This window comes from Eleutherodactylus coqui, chromosome 1, assembly GCF_035609145.1.
Source record: "Eleutherodactylus coqui strain aEleCoq1 chromosome 1, aEleCoq1.hap1, whole genome shotgun sequence".
Classification (NCBI taxonomy): Eukaryota; Metazoa; Chordata; class Amphibia; order Anura; family Eleutherodactylidae; genus Eleutherodactylus; species Eleutherodactylus coqui.
The window spans coordinates 6,835,431-6,857,248 of record NC_089837.1 but is presented as its reverse complement, the minus strand read 5'-3'; the positions used below and the strand labels follow the sequence as shown (position 1 = coordinate 6,857,248).

Here is a 21,818-nt window from a genome sequence, read left to right as displayed (position 1 = left end):
CCCCCCAAACCGCTTCGTAGCAAATGCATAGGCAGACCCCTGAAACATTTCTGTTGCAAATGTATAGGCAAACCCCAGAAACATTTCTGTAACAAGAGTATAGGTGAACCCCTGAAAATTTTCTGTTGCAAGTGTACAGGTGAACCCCTCAAAGCTCTTAGTAGCAAGTGTATAGGCGAACCCCTGATTTTTTTTTTTTTTGCAAGAGTATAGACGAACCCCTCAAACCTTTTATTAGCAAGTGTATAGCCGGACCCCTGAAACATTTCTGTAGCAAGTGTATAGGCGGACCCCACCAAACTTTTAGTAGCAAGTGTATAGGCGAACCCCTCAAACCTTTTAGTAGCAAGTGTATAGGTGGACCCCGCAAACCTCTTAGTAGCAAGTGTATAAGCGGACCCCTGAAACTTTTCTGTTGCAAGAGTATAAGAGAATCCCTCAAACCTTTTAGTAGCAAGTGTATACACGGACCCCCAAACTTCTTAGCAGCAAGTGTACAGGCGAACCCCCCAAACCATTCTATAGCAAGTGTATAGGTGGACCTCCTAAACCTCTTAGTAGCAAGTGTATAGCCAGACCCCTGAAACTTTTCTGTTGTAAGAGTATAGATGGACCCCTGAAAATTTTCTGTTGCAAGAGTATAGGCCAGTGATGATGAACCTATGGCACGTGTGCCAGAGGCGGCACGCAGAGCCCTCCCTGATGGCACGTGCCACCTTCGGCCGCTCACCACGTTAGTGATTACTGGCAGGGGCCGCAGCTCCCTTGCCAGCGTTCACTCAGCAGCGCTGATCCCGGCGCACACAGTGTCGTCAATGTGCAGCCGGGATACCCCTCCCCTGCTGTCTCTCTTAGGTTCCACGGGAGCAGGGGGTTGAGGCGTCCTGAAGCACACTGTCATCACAGTGTGCACCCGGAATGGGCGCCAGCAGCAGCGCCGAGCAGAGTAGGAGGGGGTAAGTATATAGGTCTCGGTCTCACTATTACTACTGGGGCTGCTATGGGATGTCACCATTACTATTGGGGGCCGCTGTGGGGTGTCACCATTACTACTGGGGGCCACTGTGGGGTTTCACATTACTACTGGGGGCTGCTGTGGGGTGTCACCATTACTACTGGGGGCTGCTGTGGGGTGTCACTATTACTACTGGGGGCCGCTGTGGGGTGTCACTATTACTACTGGGGGCCGCTGTGGGGTGTCACCATTACTACTGGGGCTGCACTGGGGTGGGTCACTATTACCACTGGGGCCGCTCTGGGGGGTCACTATCACTGCTGGGATATGTTTACACGAGGTGAAAATGCTGCAGAATGTCCTCAGCGGAAATTACCATGGCAAATTCCACAGCATTTCCGCATCCAAAAGAAGTCAAAATCTGCACCTGGTCTATTTCTAAACGGCCCTGTTCTTTTAAGAACGATGGAGGTAAAAATCATATGTCGTCATAAGCCCCGCCCCCTGATGTGTTGCCACTTTGCAATAAATAAGTAGGCTTTAGGTTGCAGTTTGGGCACTCGATCTCTAAAAAGTTTGCCATCACTGGTATAGGCGAACCGCTCAGACCTTTTAGTAACAAGTGCACAGGCGGACCCCCAAAACCTCTTAGTAGCAAGTGTATATGCAGACCCCTGAAAAACTTTTCTGTTGCAAGAGTATAGCCGAACCCCTCAAACCTTTAAGCAGAAATTGTATAGGCGAACCCCTTCAACCTTTTAGTAGCAAGTGTATAGGCGACTCCCTCAAACCTCTTAGTAGCAAGTGTATAGGCAGACCCCTCCAACCTTTTAGTAGCAAGTGTATAGGAGAACCCACCAAACCTTTTAGTAGCAAGTGTTTAGGCGAACCCCTCAAACCTCTTAGTAGCAAATGTATAGACGGACCCCTGAAACTTTTCTGTTGCAAATGTATAGGTAAACCCCAGAAACATATCTGTAGCAAAAGTATAGGTGAAGTCCTGAAAATTTTCTGTTGCAAGAGTACAGGTGAACCCCTTAAACCTTTCTGTAGCAAGTGTACAGGCAGACCCCCCAAACCTTTTAGTAGCAAGTGTATAGGCCGACCCCTGAAACTTTTCTGTTGCAAGAGTATAGCCGGACCCCTCAAACCTTTTTGTAGCAAGTGCATAGGCGGACCCTTCTAACCTTTTAGTAGCAAGTGTATAGGCGAAACCATCAAACCTTTCTGTAGCAAGTGTATAGGTGGACCCCCCAAACTTCTTAGTAGCAAGTGAATAGGCGGACCCCTGAAACTTTTCTGTTGCAAGAGTATAGGAGAACCCCTCAAACCTTTTAGTAGCAAGTGTATAGGTGGACCACCCAAACCTTTTAGCAGCAAGTGTATGGGTGGACCCCCGAAAATTTTCTCTTGCAAGAGTATAGGCGAACCCGTCAAACCTTTTAGTAGCAAGTGCATAGGCAGACCCCCAAAACCTCTTAGTAGCAAGTGTATAGGCGGACCCCTGAAACTTTTCTTTTGCAAGTGTACAGGCGAACCCCTCAAACATTGGTGTACCATGAGCATAGGCGAACCCCTCAAACATTGGTGTACCATGAGTATCAGCGAACACCTGAAAAAATTTGTTTGCCAAGAGTATAGGCGAGGGTAAGAAAAATTTGTTGGGTAAGAGTATAGGCGAGGGCCTGAAAAATCGGTGTACCAAGAGTACAAGTGTACCCCTGAAAAATTGCTTAACCCTGAAAGCAGGTAAAAGCCATAAACATTTTTTTTTTAATGTAGCTGTCGCTTTATTTGCAACAGAGCCTGGAGACAGCCCTCCGACAACATTTGTTTTAACCCCCGTAAAATTGGCGTTTCAGCACAATGACATGCTGTTTTAGGAGGAGGAGGAAGTTCCGAAAGGGATAGACCAAGTTACTTCTTCCTTTTTTGGGGGTTAGAGAGAGGATGCATATTTCTCCTGTTGCAGCTAAAAGAATCTTTAGGTTCCACTGCTTTCCACCGGTGGAGAAGAGAAGTCTGGAGAAATCCAGCCTTTGTTCATCTTTATGAGTGTAAGCATGTCGGCGCTGGCAGTTGATACCCCAGCTGCACTAAACACCCTCTCTGACAAGACGCTAGCAGCAGGGCAGGCCAGCACCTCCAAGGTGTACAGTGCAAGTTTGTGCCACATGTCCAGCTTTGACACCCAATAGTTGTATAGAGCAGAGGGATCATGGAGGATGGTGGTATGATCGGCTATGTACTCCCTCATCATCTTTTTACATTGCTCCCTCCGACTCAGCCTTGACTGGGGAGTGGTGACACAGTCTTGCTGGGGAGACATAAAACTGGCAAAGGCCTTGGAGAGTGTTCCCCTGCCTGTGCTCGACATGCTGCCTGATCCCCGCGCTTCCCCTGCCACTTGGCCCTCGGAACTGCGTCTTCTGCCACTAGCGCTGTCAGATGGAAACTTTAGCATCACTTTTTCCACCAGGGCCCTGTGGTATTGCATCACTCTCGTACCCCTTTCCTCTTCGGGAATGAAAATGGAAAGGTTCTCCTTATAACGTGGGTCTAGAAGGGTGTACACCCAGTAATCCATGTTTGGCCAGAATGCGTCTAACGCGAGGGTCACGGGAAAGGCAGCCTAACATGAAGTCAGCCATGTGTGCCAGGGTACCAGTACGCAACACATCGCTCTCCTCACTAGCCCATACGTGCTGAACAGATGAGAGGCAAGCAGCATGGGTACCCTCTGCAGTGTGGCCAGCAGGCTCTTACCCCTCCTCCTTCTCCTCCTCCCCCTCCTCCTCCAAACCGCACTGAAATATAGACATGAGGGTGGTCTGGCTATTAAGCGACATACTGTCATCCCCGTCTCCTGTTCCAACCACAAAGCGTTGGCCTTTATGCTTAGCAGCAAACTTCTCAGAAGGCAAAGCAGTGGGATGGTAACGCTAATGATGGTAACGTGGAATGAGGAAAATCCTGGGCGCTCCGGGCCGAGCAGCGTTTCCCAGAAAGCGGAAGGAGCAGGCGAGTTTCCCCTGATAGAGCCGACGTCGGTAAAGTAAGGACTCGCAAAACGTCACAACGAGCACCTTGTCGGGGCCAATGGGAAAGAGCTGTGGTCTTTGACACATTTTCTCAAAGTGCTGAGGAGTGGGGACGCACTCAGTCAATGCACCACAGCCTTCCCCCACCGCTGCCTCCCTTGGGGCAGAGCGACTGAGTCCCCCTCTTCCCTGCCAAGTCCCCACTCTGCTTGTCTGGCCGTGGGGCCAATGTGTGGCCATTTCAAGCCTGGGCTCCCCCTCCGAGAAGTCGGGCAAGGCTGAGGTGGGCGCCTGCCCATATCTGCCATGTGACCCCTTGTGAGCCCCTCTCCCACGCAATCGGTGCGAAGATGAGGCGACCGCTCCAAGCCTGGGCATCCCCACTGAGAAGCAGGGCAAGGTGGATGTGGGCGCCTGCCCGTCTCCGCCGTGTGACCCCCATGTGAGCCCCTCTCGCACGCAGTGGTGCGACGATGAGGTGACCGCCGCAAGCCCAGACACAAGCTCTGAGAAGCCGGGCAAGGTAGAGGCGGTGGCCCTCGCCCACCTCTGCCATGTGAGCCCCTGCGAGCCCCTCTCCCACACTGCGGTGCAAGGATGAGGCGGCCGCCCCAAGCCTAGACACCCCCTTCGAGAAGCTGGGCAAAGTAGAGGCGGGGGCCTGCCCGTCTCCACCGTCTGACTCTCTGTGATCCCCTCTCCCATGCAGTGGTGTGAGAATGAGGTGACTGCCCCAAGCCTGGGCACCCCCTCCGAGAAGCTGGGCAAGGTAGAGGCGGGGGCCCTCGCCTGCCTCTGCTAACCTTTTCTCGTGGGTTAGCTTAGCACGGCACGTCACAGCGCAAGAAGAACGTGTTCTCTCTCTCCTCCCAGAAAACGCTCTGAGAGGGCAGAGCATCATACAGCACTAATCTTGTGCATAATTCTCAAAACACATGCCATCTATGGCTGTGATATGACTATCACAGCCATCCATGTCTCCATGGACCAATCACAAGGGTCCCTGGTAGTTTCTATTTACAAAATATGGATTTGGCAGCTTTCTATATTTCCAGGTGCACTAAAACTTTTTGCTTTGGGGTGCAGGGGAGGGGCAGGGGGTTCAGGGGAGGGGCAGGGGGTTTAGGAGAGAGCCAGCTTGGGAGGCCGTCAAAAGGCATATTGGCGGTCGTTAAGGGGTGTATTTTTCAAAATAGGGTCATTTGTGTCGGTATCTATCATTCTGACACCTCTGAGCGTTTGCAAACTTGGCTTCGTGCAGGAAAACAAAATATTCCTCAAAATTTTAATAATGAATGTTAAATCTGTATGTCTCTAAGGGTGACTACCCACTAGCATTTTTTTCCCGCTGTTAATTCACTGCGTTTTTGTTTTTTTTCAAATATCAATGGGACTTTCTAATGTTAAAATGGTAACGCAGCAAAAACGTCAACTGCATTGAGATTTTAACATTAGAAAGTCCCATTGACATCTGGAAAAAAAAACAACGCAGCGAATTCGCGAGTGGAAAAACGCTAGTGGATATTCACCTTTAAATGCTAAAAAAAAATAAACTAAAGTTTTGTAAATGCGCTTCCAGAATAAAGTTAAACACATGGAGTATATATCTTATCAAAAATCTGGACAGTATGTTTGCACATATTTGAGATATTGCAATTAAAAAAAAAAGACAATTTTTCCCCAATTTTCCCAATTGTGTTGCTTTTAACAAATGTACACAAGTTATATCAGTCTATTTTTACGACCAAAGTGAAGCACAATATGTGGCGAAAAAGTAATGTCAGAATCACTTGGAGATGCAAAACCTTTACGGAGTTATTCTATGTTACAGTTACACATGTTAGGTTTCCAAAAATTTGCCTGGTTATTAAGGTACAAGTAGGCTTGGTTACCAAGGGGTTAAATTAAAGGTGCCCACACACCTTCAACAGCTGTTGGCTGAATGATCATTGTGTCCCTCAGCTCTGTTGGGCTTGGCTGGGTGTTTACATCTTTAGGGGGGATAGGTCACAGCCATACAAACTTTCTTCAAGAGAACAAAAGGATCAAGCATTAAAATAAAAAAATCTTGCTATTTATATAGCACCAACGTATTCTGCAGCACTTTCAGGTAATTATTTATTTATTTTACAGACCCCAGAAGGATGGAAGGCTGAGTCAACCTTGAGCCAGCCACCTGAACCACACAAGGATTGAACTTGCAACCTTCTAATTGTAGGTGAGAGCTTACACTCTGCACCACACAAGGCTCAGACATCAAGGTCCCTGATACTTTTTTTCTCCAAACTCATCTGTCAGAGGAAGTTGAGGAGCCCGCATAGAAATTAGAGATTTGTCTGGCCCAGCTGTAATAGGGGGATTGGATGACTAAACACTAATGTGTATGAGAGCCTTTACTGTGTACAATTACTACCATCACGGAGTATATACATTGTACATATATCTCTGCCAACAGCTTGTGAATAAAGTGAATGTTAGGAGAGGGAGAACATCATTAGCAGTGCAATATAATGGCAGTAGGTACACAACGCCGGCGTATGTGCCAACGATCAACTATTCACAGTACAGATGGGCATACATATCAGTTATACCATAAGATGTTTATGGGCACTCGCATTTTGCACTTACCAGGTGACTGTACTTATAATTTATCTCTGCAGATTGACAGTTCCTGGTGAGGCGTAGATCATGTAGAGCCTGAGCCAATATGTACACAGCTTTATAGACTCGGTCAGAGAGACCAGGGTCTTGGAAGTTATAAAAGTTTGTGACCCTTTCTGTCCCAGTACAGTTATGAAGAGATTTATTGTATGCAAACTGATGTAATTCATTCATTCGAGGATCTCTTGATAGACAGTGGACATTTACCAGCCAAATATGAACCAGTAACATGTCTTCTGGATGATTTACAGTCTGGAAACTTTCATAGAAGCTGCTCATATCTGGAAGAGGCAGCCGAGAAGGTTCAATAGCCAAACTCCCATTTAATGCTTCTTTGTGATGTTCTATAAGAGCTGCCATTAAAGCAAATGGAGGACCGAAGACCAGAGTCTTATCCCGCAACACAATTCGTAATGCGTGTAACCAATCTGCAAGGTATACAGAATACGTCCCACAGAGTATGATAACCTGGGCTGATGACTTGCTGATGATCTCCATGTTTTTTCTTTCTATCTCATGTATAGCATTTAAGCTCACACGCTTTACTTTTATGGTGTAGGCCACACAGATTTCATTCATGGTTAGATATTGTGTCAAAATCCGAATCTCCTCATTACCGCTGTCATCGTCTGAAGATACAATCCCAACCCATGTCCATCTAAAGAACTTCATTATCTTGGATAACACCAAACAACTGATCTGGGCACTTTGACTGGTCCTGTAAAAAGTTGGGTAGCGATGTCGATCATTTAAAACAGAACTTGTTGCCCCATAACTGATCTATAAAGAGTAATGATATAAAACAAGTATTAATGCCAAATAAACAGCCTAGAATCTAATGGAAAACCAAAAGAAATAGAAATGATTGCTGGTATGAAATAGCAGCCTAGCCCACACATAGGGCAGAACCTCCGCTCTTGGACTCTAACTGCAGATGGAAGAAACAGTAAATGAAGTCCATACATTTCTGCACTGATTATAAAATGTGGTCGGGTTGTATCTAAGTTACAATTATAGCCAGACACAATGGGGAACATTTTCTGCAAGGGCCGTTTGCACAAAAATGTCGTGACTTTTAAGCCTTCTGCGTCAGCCCTGCAACCTTCTTTGAAAAGTGGGTGCAGCTTGTTTGGAGGGTGTACCAAGAAACTTATGAATAATTTATCCCAGACACTGGCCTAAGTTATGCCAGAAATGTGGGCCTGTTGGGAACAGGCATACATTTCTGTCGAGGCACACGGAGGATGGGAGTATGCACTGAGTGCCTAAAGAAGCATGTGTCTCTTGATGTATTCAGCGCACCGTCCGCACGAGAAACTGTAACAGGGCCCCATAACTATAATGCTTTATTTATAGTATTGGGCTTTCTATATTGCCTTATGGCCCCCTAATGCTCCTTGGCCTAGGTGCAACTGCATCCCCTATAGTTATGCCCCTGCCTATAGTCCACCATCAGGGCTACAGGTCACGTCTCATCTTTTATTATTTTTAAATCATATTTATCTAGATCCTGGACACAGGGCATACGTTAAGGAGTTGGGACGACAAGATGCTGGCTTGTCACGGCGGCACTTACCACGCTCCCTTCCAGAGGACTGCATGTAGCCACAGCCAGGGCACTGCTGGGCTTCTTCCGGACACTCCTTGGAAAGGGATGCCCAATAAACATAGCGAACAGTGATTGAGGTGTTGTCATGGGTGACACTACTTTTCCGTTACACACTGGAATGACCTTTGGCAGAGAATAAATGAGCCACAGACAGATATAATGTACCTCAGGTCCATGGGAACAGTCAGGGCTTGGCGAAACTTTACTTGAAATGAACTTCCATCAGTACAAGGCAAAAAAAAATATTCCAAGTGCAAGCATTAAGACAGACTTGAGTAGAAGTACCTCCACCCAGTGGTCCCAGACTTCAGGACGCTCAGGTGTGAACAATTGAAGAAGAGTAGCTCTACGTGGTGATCCCAGACTTTAGGAGGCTCATGTAGGAAGTTCAGAAATAACTAGAGTACCTCTGCACTGGGCCTTGGACAATTAGTCTCATGTTCAGCTCATGCTTTCTCTCTCTTTGGGGATCACTCCTCTAGCATTCATGGTCCTTTCACAATGGGAAACCTCTCCTCCTCTTCCATCTTCACCACATTAGGGTTAAAGGTACCCCCATGTTGCTCTGTGCTTTCCTCTCCTAGACTAGGAAGATGAACCCTGAATGGAACTAACTTTCCCGCTCGCAATCACACACATTTATAATCTCAGACACACCATGTGACAGGACATAAATTGCTACTTTTAAGGGACAGTCATATCCCAGTCTCATGCAAACAGTTAACCCATCACGTGCTGCAGCTGTGCAATACACATAGCACGATGACTTGACAGTTTTTGCACAGTACATCAACATTAGACATAGCAAATATGATATTCATGGAGGGGGCAGGAAAGCATATGCTGTGCCACTACACAAGAACTTAAGCTTCATACAGCCAGGTGTTATGCTTCCATCTACTATTTAGCTTAGCTAACCTGGTCCTAGCCCTCTAGGTCCAGGAACAGCCTTAGCTGCGTAACCTGGTTGTTCTAAGCTAGCCTAGAAATGATTTTAGAGTGCGAGTACTCCTCAAAGGGACTTAGTTTTTGTGGTTATACTAACTACAAGGTGAAGGTTGATATAGAGCAGACATTGAGAAATGGGGGTCTAACATAGATAGTTTATTATCCCACCTCTCCCTCAGAGATTAATTTGAAAACCCAGTTATTTCTTCCTCTTTACTTCCTAACCGAGTCTCTGTATGACTATATTATTAGCCGAAGGTTGAGAAAACTCTCACTATCTAACTGCCTATTAGGACCGAGTATTCATACAACCCCTTAGGTTGGGTCCTGTTACATATAGATCCTATAGTTGATTCCTCCCAAAATCTGGGAAGTTTTCATTGCCTTTTTCTCTATTGAGAGAATAGGTTCTGTAGGTTCCTGATGAGCTGTTGTTATGGTGAAACACGTCAAACCATGAACCAACGTGTACTAAATAGAGATGAGCGAGCACCAAAATGCTCGAGTGCTCATTACTCGAGTCGAACTTCCCGCGATGCTCGAGGGTTCGTTTCGAGTAACGAACCCCATTAAAGTCAATGGGCGACTCGAGCATTTTTGTATATCGCCGATGCTCGCTAAGGTTTTCATTTGTGAAAATCTGGGAAATTCACGAAAGTGATGGGAACGACACAGAAACAGATAGGGCAGGCAAGGGGCTACATGTTGGGCTGCATCTCAAGTTCCCAGGTCCCACTATTAAGCCACAATAGCGACAAGAGTGCCCCCCGCCCCCCCCCCGCATTGTCAGCATAAAGATCGTTCTCCTCTGCCACAGCTGAATGAGCTGCCTCTGATTGGTCACAGCCTCACCAATCAGAGGCAGCTCTTACTCACACCCATTCATGAATTCATGAATGGGTGAGTGAGTGCTGCCTCTGATTGACAGCTGAGAGCTGCCCCTGATTGGTCCCTGCGCTGAGCCAATCAGAGGCAGCACTCACCCATTCATGAATTCATGAATGGGTGTGAGTGAGAGCTGCCTCTGATTGGTGAGGCTGTGACCAATCAGAGGCAGCTCATTCAGCAGGCGTGGATTTTAAATCCCCGGCTGCTGAATACTACACAGAGCAGTTCAGGAGAACTGCCGGCCGGATGCGGCTGAACTCCGGCTGCAGTGGAAAGGTGAGTATACATTTTTTTTTTTTTTTTTACACATTTTAGGATGATTTTCAGGTAAGGGCTTATATTTTTAAGCCCTTCCCAAAAATTCATCCTGAGATCGCCCGCAGCCCATTGCTTTCCAGAGCATCTCGAGCACCCTAATATTCGAACGAGCATCAAGCTCGGACGAGTATGCTCGCTCATCTCTAGTACTAAACCATGAATGAATTCACTCTGTAAAGTAAAAATCATTCTAGGTTACATTTGAAAATCACAAATCAACTTACTGTTTAATCCAAGGATCATATTTTAGATCTGTGTTGAATGAATGAAGGCAGTAAGACAATCCTGGCCCTGTCATTCTCAGTGTACTAACCTTACAGTGTAACCCATTTACTGGTTGGCATACCTTAAATCAGATCTCTTTCCTTTTACCAATCTTTGCTTTATGGGTCATTGTGTTCTGTATACTGTATAGGGATTCCTTCATCTTGGATACCAACAGGGGTTTGTCTATGTAGTTTTATGTAATGTGTATGTCTCAAAGTTTACAGCCCTGCACTTTCCAAACTTCATGTGTGGGTACTACTCAGCTTCTGTATGTGTTTTCAGCCTGAATTTTTTAATAGTTTGAATAAAATTCAGTTTTAAATATGTCTATTCTGCGATGGGCTGTAGCTGCAAATAAGATTTGCACAATATTGAGAAATGCTGGGCCATTTATCCTTGAAAATGTTTTACAGGTTATCATTATTTCTGGGATGCCTTGTGTGAGCATCCCTCTTCAGTTGATGTCCCAGCATCTCTATAACATTAAGGCCAGGATTGACTTTGCCATTCTAAAACATTTTTTTTTTACCACCATTGTTTATGTTATCACTTGTGTACTTTGGATCCTTGTCTTGTTGCATCACCCTTCAGTTTGATCATTGTTTCCTCTGTGATCACATGCCAAAGCCACCTAAACCATGAAACCCCTCCATCATAGCCCTAAATCATGATACCTCCTCCACTGTAGCCCCAAACTATAGTAGAAAGTGAGGTCCACGGCAGCTTAAGTTGATGCATAAAAATGTTGTATTTTATTCCTCCATGTAGATCGTCGCAATCTACATGGGGGACTAAAATACAAAGATTTTATGCATCAACTTATGCTGCTGTGGACCTCACTTTCTACTATATGCTGTTTATGTGGAACTGAGATCTGGGATGCCGATTCCGTGGCATTGCATGGGATTTTGGTCCTGCCTTTGTGGATGTTGAGTGAGTGCTGCCTGAAAAAACCTTTTGCTTCTATCATAGCCCCAAACCATGATGCTCCTTCCACTATTTGCTCCAAACCATGATCCGCCTTCCACAAGGCTCCACTGTTGGATGAGGTTTTGGTGTTGGTGTTGAGTGCTCTCTTTTCCTTCAAATATAACATTGTGCATTTGTACAAAAAGGTCCACTTTTGTTTCATCTTCCCAAATCGATGTAACTTTTTATCAAGTCTTAATAATGATTGGGAATAGGAAACCAAACCAGAAAAACAGCAGCTGTCTGTGGATGGTTTCCTGCCTTGGTTTTCTATTCCCAATCATTGTTAAGACTTGTGAAAAAGTCACGTTAATTTGAAGGAATGCCACCCTCCTATAGGTGGCGCTGCAGAGGTATTTTTCCATATTCCTTATTTGGAAAATGGCATACTCAGTATAGACGTCATGGGTATCCTTATAATAACAAGGTATCACTGAAAGGATAATCAAACTACTAACGACCACTTGTCTGTGAGTATGTATATGGGTAGGGGTGTGGGAATGCAGGAATTGCACTTGAGCAGATGGGTTTTATTTCACAGTCTTATCTAACACAGACAACCTCCTCTTCATCATACACTAATCTATTACATGGACGACCTCCTCCTCCTGAAATACTAATCTATTACACAGACCTCCTGCTCCTCCGATATCTTACACAGACAACCTCCTCCTCTGCTCCAACTACCACACAGCTTCCCACTAGCACTGAGCCACTATGTACCACACAGAAATGAGTCCAGCACCCACTCTTATGAAAGCTGTCTGAAAGGAAGTCTGTGTTACCCATAGGCACCAATCACAGTGCAGCTTTCATTTTACCTCAGCGGTATAAGAAATAGCCATTGGCAACAAAAATTACAGGAGAAGTCAGTGAGTATAAAAAGAAATACACGGGCAACGCCGGGTAATCAGCTAGTAGGTGACAAACCATCAGATGCCGTATCAATAGTTTGTGTTAAATGTCATATAGTTTAAGCTTTGGTTGTATTGTTGTTATTAGGCCAAGATCAATAGACCTTACAAGCATCCGTTGTGGTACCCATCTAGTGACGTGATGAGCGATAAACTCTTTTTATAACATCCATTAATTGACTCGTCTTTTGTAACAACCATTATTTGACCCTACGCATGTTTCAACCAAACTATCAGCGGTCCTATATCGGAAAGTACCAGTTTCTTTTTTGGTTCATTGATCCTTGGTACCTCATATCCTACTAGGAGTGGCCGTTCAGTGACAGTAATGTGGATGTAACAATTATAATACTAGCATAAAATGCATACGTAGAACTCAAATCTGATGTAAATGATGGAACAGGGAATCACCCAGCAGCTCAAAATATACAAATAATAAATGGTGCTAAGATCGGGTGTAGGAATAGGGTGGTTAGACCTAGACCTTCATTGCATTTTGTGCTTATGGTTATAAATGTTACGTCCACATATAGGACCCCTGATGATACCATTAACGTGGTTGCAATGTGCGTAGTGTCAAACAACGGTTGTTATAAAAAGAGTTTATCGCTCATCACGTCACTAGATGGGTACCACAACGGATGCGTGTAAGGTCTATTGATAGTGGCCTAATAACAACAATACAACCAAAGCTTAAACTTTAGGACATTTAACACAAACTATTGATACGGCATCTGATGGTTCATCACCGATGAGGTCGCATTCGCATGGTGGCATTTGCCAATAAACAGTGTGCTTTCACCTCCATGATCAATCATTATGATGCCAAGGGCCTGTGTCTGCAACACACATGATTTAATAAATGAAGGATCGCGGTGTGTATTACACAAATTATCACATTTTGTGCTTGGAAACCCATTAGAGGCCATTTTTGTATACGCCTATGGGGATAACCAACTACAAAAGGAGATCCAGCCATTTCATGGTGCGTTCCCCCCGTCCTCCCTTCTTTTGTGTCGTTTTTGGTTTTGTGTTTTTGGGTTTATGCTTTGCTTCATATTAATGTCATCACTGTTAGCTATGAGCAGTTCCTGATTTTTAATTCTAAGTATTAAAAGTCATATTTTATCATTATCCTTTCAGTGATACCAACCTATGCAGCTAAGATCCGAGTCTCAATGATCAATGAGAACCAGAAACATGTTTTTCTGACAGAGCTAAGGACATGAGGATGCCACCTACCTGTGAGTATCGGTATATGGCTAGTATTTGAGCCATGGACACCGTAGATACTGAACCCAGGTCTCCAATAAATCCGACTACATTCCTCTGCTCTCTACAACAATAATTGGGGACGGTCCTTCCGGGTCCTGATAAAATCTGTAGGACACTTCTCACAGATTTCTTGCTTTCGGAGCACGAGTCATATACATGATATCCCAGAGAGATGTTGGGTAGAATTGTCTGATCTCGGTTAATTTCCTCAATAGCGAAACGGAAAGTCAGAAGATACCTGTAGTACTGAGGCACGGGTCTATGGAGATGAGATAAAGTGGTAGGAGATGAATGGAGGTCGTGTTGGCGACTATCTGATCAGTAAGTATTAACCCTACTGATATTTTTACCATTTTGATATTTTTATGTTCTATTGTGGAAAAACCTTTATGACAACTATGGATTCTAGATTTTCAGGAAATCAGATGGCTAAGGTTGTGTAGTTTTTATGGTGTGTAAAGATACACTGTGTGATGAAATGTTGCAGAAGGTTCGTCGCTGCATGTATTTTTAAGAATACTCCGCCATGTTTTAACGTATGATGTTCATGAAACTGTAATAGACGGAAGAACTCATACCCTTTTGTTTTATGCCATGTTGCCTGAGGGAATTCTTGAAGTTTCTGTACTGATTGTTTGTATCACGTTGGCAATTATCTGTTTTTGTTGGCTTTGCTATAACATCACCAAAAGTTCCCTGAGAGGCAAAGTGTGGTCTCCCCTGAACCCTCCGAAGTAATCTGTGTGATTGCTGGAAGATGCTGTAAAACTATTCCAGGACAAGGAAGACTGTGTGTCCTCCTATAAAGTACTGTGTGATATAGTGTCCTGTATACTTCGTGAAGAATAGTGAGCATATGAAGATGGGGGCAGAACAGTCTAAAACTTATCTTACCCTTATCGAGATAATAAGAGAGAGGGCGGGGGAGGATATCAGTAAACAAGCCTATAAAATATACAGACAAATAGGACTTAAAAAGGCGGGAACTTTCAATTATGAATTTTGGTCCCAATTTAAAAATAAAAATATTAAAATGCTACGTGACTTAAAGCTAGAAAAAGGTATCGAGGCCATAATAGACTTATCTAGGAAAGCCCAAGACGAACACTGGGACACGGAGGCCAGGGAAGGCATAGTTGTTCATTGTCCTCTGGCCCCTCCACCAACCCCGTCAATTCCTACGGGTCTTTATCCAAACCTTGCAGAAGAGCTTCCACCTGCCTACCCAACTCCCGCATCTTCTACGGCTCCCCCAGCACCGGACAATAATCCTTTCAGGGGTCCAGCTTGGGATTGTCCCAGATGCAGGCAGCAGAATCCCTGCTATCTGGAAGATTGTCTTGCTTGTGGGGGCCCCAGACCCCATGGACAATGTGTCCCCGGCAATAGGCCCCCTTCTAATGTTACCCACCAAATGTTCCCTGTAACCTCCACCACTACCACTGGAAAAGGGGTCACGGCTAACGTAGATGTTACTACGGCCGAAGAAGGAGCTGCAGGGGGAGCGCCCCCCCTTCCTTTACACAGACTGAACAGACTAAAACTGTCTCGTCATGGCGTCCCTGGTCAGTCACGGACCAAATGGCCTTATGCCAACAGTTACCAGACCCAGAGACTGAACCAGCAGCCTTCCGTAGAAAAATAGAAGTAATACAGAAAAATTACAATGCCGCATGGACAGACATGGACTGTCTGACTAAATGTCCCGATGGGTTATATGCTAACATTTCCACCCATTGTAAACTGGACCTGCCGCCACGGGATACACGCACCCTTGACAGCGGCAGAGTATTCTTAGACCACTTAAGTCCCTGGCTAGAAAAACAATCAAGAGACAGACAGGTAGCCTTAACCACCTGTAAGAAAGAGAAAAATGAGACTATTGATTGTTATTATGGGCGGCTAGAACAGTGTACCAGAGACATGAATCTACAAAATTGTCCTGATAACATACATGACACCTTTTTGACGGAAGCTTTTATGCAAGGCATAAAAAAGAGCCTGGCCAACAAAATCAAAGCTTTACAAGAAAGCGGTGGGCTTCGCCATGGATGATAAACGATCCGGTGGTGTGGCTGTTAAAAATTATACCATGGATGGTGACCGAGTACGCATAAGTGACCAGCCCCAACAGAGAGAGACCCGTAAATGCTTCAATTGCAGGAAACCCGGTCACCTGGCACGCAACTGTAGAGTCCCTAAACGCCCGCGAAATCAGCAGCCGCCCGTCGCCACACGCCAGCCACCAGACATGCCACCACCTCCGCCAGCCCCAGGAGGTTATGTAAATTATCAATTAAGGTCCGGCAATCCTGCCCCCATAGCCCTTATGGCAGCGGCTGAATGTGGAATACAGGTTTTTCAACCTCTAACTTTAGCGGGGGAGGAGGTGCTCTTTTTGATAGACGCTGGGGCTACTAAGTCTTGTATAAGTAGAAAGAAAGTTCAGGACCTTCAGCTACCATTATCTGACACTATACATGTGGCATTTGGTATTTCTGGCGATCCCACCCCGATGAGAGAGACGGAGACTGTGGAAGTCTGCTTTCAAGGGTCACGAGTCCTCACTCGCTTCCTAGTGTCACCTGCTGGGGATTGCATCATAGGAACCGATGTGATGGGACCCCTGGGGTGCTGCATACAGCTTCACCCTTCGGGTGAGGCTCATGTCAGCACCACTGCGGCCGACCACCAGGTATTCTGTCTCATGGCAGCAGACTTGGTCACTCCGCCTCCTTCTTTTGCTGTCTATATGTTAACCCCAGAAGATGCACAGGTTCTTTCAGCAGTTCCAGAGACTCTATGGGCAAGGGGGAAGATGGACTTGGGGCATCTCCAAGTACCCCCGGTCATGGTGTACCTCAAAGATGGGGAAAAAGCCCCCATAATTCGCCAGTATCCTCTTGCCATGGCACAAGAAGACGCAATAGCCTCCACCGTCACAGAGTTATGTGCCTTGAATGCTTTAAAATCTTGTGTCTCCTCCGCTAACACGCCACTCTTCCCAGTGAAAAAGAAAGGAAAGAAGGGCGAGCCCGACACCTACTGTATGGTTCACGATTTAAGAGAAATTAACAAAGTAACTGTTTTAGAAACACCGTTGGTTTCCAACCCACATACTTTGTTGTCAACCGTACCTTCTGGAACTTGCTGGTATACAGTGGTGGATTTAGTAAACGCCTTCTTTTCAGTTCTATTGCACCCTGACTGTCAGTATTTGTTTGCATTTACATTCCGAGGGAAACAGTATTGTTGGACCGTCCTACCGCAAGGGACGCAAAATAGCCCCAATCAGATGTATGATGTTAGTGCTTGATGCTTGGGCCGCCCCGCCTGGAGTGGTCCTCCTACAGTATGTTGATGACTTACTGCTCTGTGCACCGGACAGGTCTATATGCATAGATGCTTCCCTAAGCCTTCTTTGTTTCCTTGCAGACAGCGGGTGTAAAGCCAGTAAAGACAAATTGCAGTTTTGCAAATCTCATGTTGTGTTTCTTGGTCACTGCCTAGGTTCTGGTACAAAACACCTCACGCCAGAACGTACCAAGGTGGTGGAGGACATGCCACTCCCTACCTCACATGCTCAGTTGCAGACATTTCTGGAGTTAGTTTCATATTGTCGGCCGTGGATTCGCTCTGCCTCCATGACCATGCAGCCTCTGTATGACTGCCTGGGTTCCAAGCCATTTGCTTTGACCCCGGAAACCGAGTCAGCTTTCCATCAGCTGAAAATACAGATTACTGGGCCTGCCAGACTATGACAAACCCTTTCAAATGTTCGTGACTGAGATGGCGGGACATGCTACTGCCGTCCTCACACAAGAGCATGGTGATAAAAAGCGCCCTGTAGCATACTACAGTGCAAATCTTGACACAGTAGCCAGGTGTTCACCCTCCTGTGTAAGAGCAGTTCTGGCAGTACAAACACTACTTGAGAAAGCCTCTGAGATGGTCCTAGACTACCCTCTGGTGGTTCTGACACCCCATGATGTACATGGAATTCTGACCCAGGTAAGCCGTAGACATCTGTCTCTTGCTAGACAGATTAAAATGGAACTTGCGGTACACTCTTCATCCAATGTCTCATTTCAACATTGCACCACCTTGAATCCGGCCACCTTATTACCATTAGGTGACACTGATTCAAATGGGGAAGTAAGTACAGGGGACCAGCTTTTTGCAAATTCCCTGACTGATGAGGAGGAGGCCTTTGACACAGAACACCAGCATGATTGTGCAGCGCTCATGGAGCAGGAAACAGCTGGGTTCGCACATGTCACTGACAAACCCCTCATAACCCCCCCCCCCCCCCTTGAAATGTTTGTGGATGGATCTAGATACCTGAATGAGAAAGGCGGTTTTGTGACAGGTTTTGCTGTAGTAACTCTGCAGGAGGTACTGGTAAGTCAACCACTGCCCCCACATGTGTCAGCACAAGAAGCGGAACTGTGCGCTTTGACTGAAGCCTGTAAACTAGCCGAGGGTGTAACTGCCAACATCTACACTGACTCCAGGTACGCGTTTGGTGTGGCACACGACTATGGGCCTATCTGGCGCGCACGGAGCTTCCTCACAGCTCAAGGCAAGCCGATCAAGAATGGAAAAGCTGTACGTTTACTGATGGAAGCTATCATGTTGCCAGAACAGGTAGCTATAGTAAAAGTTAAAGCACACACCCAGGGTCAGTCCATGGAGAGCAAGGGCAACGAGAAGGCCGATAGAGCAGCCAAGGCTGCAGCCCTGCTGGACAGAGAGGACCGAGTGCGCAGGGTTAGTACCCGGCAAAGATCCTGCCCACCTGAGGACACCGGGGTACCTGCCGGCATTTCTTCTTTAGCCGCTTCTACCGAGGTGGTACTGAAGCCCACCAGAAGGGAAGAGGAGAGATGGGCCATGGCAGGAGGGAGGAAAGTGAAGGATGTGTGGATGATGAGAGAGAGAGCGTGTTTACCGGCTGCTGCCTATCCTAGTTTGGCGTCACTAGCCCATGGAAAGGTCCACGCCTCTCACAATGCCATGGTAGCTCTTGTGGATAAGGTTTGGTATGCTCCAGGGTTTGACAGGATGGCAAAGGCATATGTCAGGGCATGTGAAGTGTGTGCACTACACAACCCAGGGCAGGTTGTCAAAACTCCTAAGAAATGTACACCTCGGCCCATGTACCCCTTTCAGAGACTACAGATAGACTACATCCAACTGCCCAGGTCAGGAAGGTATGAGTACGTGCTCGTCTGCATGGACCTCTTCTCTGGGTGGCCTGAGGCTTACGCAATGGGGAGTGCCACCGCTCAAGTCACCCCCAAGAAACTGGTGATGGAATTGGTGTGTAGATTTGGGGTGCCAGAAACAATTGAAAGTGACAGAGGAACTCACTTCACTGGTGAAATAATGCAGCAGGTAATGGCTGCTTTGGGGGTAGAGCAAGCTTTCCACACCCCCTACCACCCACAAAGTTCAGGGAAAGTTGAGAGACTAAATGGTATCCTGAAATTGAAGTTACAAAAAGCCATGGCTGAGACAGGGAAGCCATGGCCAGAGTGTCTCCCGATGGCCCTTTACTCTGTACGTACCACCCCCAATCGAAAGACAGGACTTTCTCCATATGAAGTACTGTTTGGCTCAGTGCCAAGATTAGGCCTGTACCATCCACAGGCTCTTCAGCAAGGATGTGATAAAGTTACTGAATATGTACAAGAACTATGCCGTAAGCTGAAAATAACACACGATCTAGTGTTTTCTTCAATTCCAGACCCTGATAACCTAGAAGGAACTCACTCCTTGCAGCCTGGAGATTGGGTGGTCGTAAAAAGACACATGAGAAAGGCTTTGGAACCTCACTTTGACGGACCATATCAAGTGCTGCTGACCACTCCCACTTCAGTTAAACTCGAAGGAAAAGCCACTTGGATTCACGCCTCCCACTGCAAGAAAGTGCCCGAGCCTGTCACAGAATGAAAGGGAGGGTTGCGGTCAGGAGACCAGGGTGGGATGCGGCACTTATGCCAGGGTGGACAATACTGGGTATTTTGACCCTGATATCTGCAGTTTGTCTTATTGGACTGTCCTTTTATCGGGATGCACCCCCACCAACGATCCATATTGAAAGAAGATGGACTGGATGGGCAGAAGGACACCCCAATATGTGGGAATACCTCACAAAAGACGTATTAAATATTTCCCACATGTGTATGCCCAACCTTCGGAGTGGGGAAGATATTTTGCGGACTTGTCTACTGTCTGTCCCCACTCCTGTAAAAACACTTCGCGATATATATTCAATAGTGCATAATGATAGCTATGTGGGAGATGGTAATGTTGTTCAAGAAAATACCTTCCTAAATGTATATGAATATTGTCCCCATTGCGATGCCATCGAACACACACTTTGGTCAAATATGACTCGGTTTCAGGTAAGGAATGTTGCTCCGGCTGAGGTGTGTTATAACTTCACATGTGATAAAAGGTATATTGGAGGGTGTGCGCCAGGGCACACAGTAACTAATGATTCCCAGATACTTTGTAACCGTACAAAGGAGCAATGCAAGAGAATACAGACCCCTATGCTCTGCAACTACACGGTCCGAAGCCCCAGTCATTTTAGGCATGTCAAACTGCCGGTGGGATGGGTCTTATCCTGTGGTAATCAAACCTATACATACATCCCTGGTAATATTTCAGGTGGACCGTGTGCATTGTCCAGGCTAAGTATACTAATGTACCAAAAACCTAACAGCCTGGGATCCATGAATAGACAAAGACGGGAGTTGAAGGGGCTAGATAGCAAGTGTGAAGGAACACCCACTTTACTGAGTTTTTCGGAACACAGGGCACTTGCTGTCAGTATTGTGGGTGTTCCCGGGCTGGCCCAATATAAGGCAAGAGTAATTAATGGCCGAGCATGTGATATGGTAAAAGGTCTGAATGCCACATCTCAGGCTTTGGATCTTCTTCTATTAGATATACAGGGAGTTAGAAAAGCAGCCCTACAGAACAGGGCCACCATAGATTACTTGCTACTTGCGCTAAACCACGGATGTGAGGAATTTGAGGGGATGTGTTGTTTTAACCTTTCTGATCACTCAGAATCCATACACCAAAGAATCAATAACTTAGGGAAAATAGCCGCCAGCATAAAACAAGATAAAGATCAGGGGTGGTTTAGTTTCCTCAATCCTGCAAATTGGTTCTCGGGGTTAGGAGGTTGGTTTATGGGGATCCTACAAAGTATATTACAAGTTGTGATGATTTTATTATGCATGTATTATGAGGGTTATATTCTAAGTGCAGCACCAATCGGCCCCACCCCACTTGCCCCGTTGCCGGCCGCAAGAAGAGACACCACACAGAGGTCTGGTATAGTTTCTCACACGGGAGAAAAAACTGCGCACTTTATTACAGATTACATGAGATCTTATACCCTCTGCCCTCTCACCACTAGGGGGTGATGGGCTCATAATCATATATGGGCAGTCCGGATTTCCGCCTTAGACAGTGAGGCGCCTCTGGCTTATACAGAAAATTACGTATTTAATTAACTCCAGTGCAAAGAATTACCCACACAATTCTAAGAAGTCCGGCCTAAGACAGTGAAAATTATGTACATTTGAACATCTTGATATCTTGTTTCTGGGAAAACGGCCAAGTACACGTGTCCTTCGTCCGATTCTTCTTTGCTGATACATTTTGTTCAAGCCTGGCAAGGCCTTGGCATATCTGATGTAAGGCGACCATATAAGTTTTTTTTTCATTTGGAATTGAATATAACTTGCATATAGGTATAAAAGCATAAAAAACACATATGGCAATATATATATACCCTCACAAACCCCCCTAAAAAACTTAATATGGAGATCAAGCATCAGACCTTGCACTCTTCCTCGGTCGTCTCTCCCTTGCGTCAGGGTTTCTCCACTGCCCGTAAGTCCCTACTCCTAAAAGGGAGGGATCCCTACCTAACCTCAGAAGGAGGCCAT

The 21,818-nt window shown here is 45.9% G+C and overlaps 1 protein-coding gene across 1 annotated transcript in view; it reads right to left on the bottom strand.

Annotated features, from left to right (window-relative positions):
• Positions 1 to 21,818, bottom strand: part of LOC136580853 (vomeronasal type-2 receptor 26-like) — a gene marked incomplete at its 5' end in the record, with an annotated part of 63,775 nt that overhangs the window by 25,030 nt on the left and 16,927 nt on the right. Inside the window, 2 exons of the mRNA XM_066581737.1 lie at positions 6,625 to 7,437; positions 13,813 to 14,091. Of these exons, the coding sequence (XP_066437834.1) occupies positions 6,625 to 7,437; positions 13,813 to 14,091 (1,092 nt within the window). The remainder of the gene's footprint in view (positions 1 to 6,624; positions 7,438 to 13,812; positions 14,092 to 21,818) is intronic.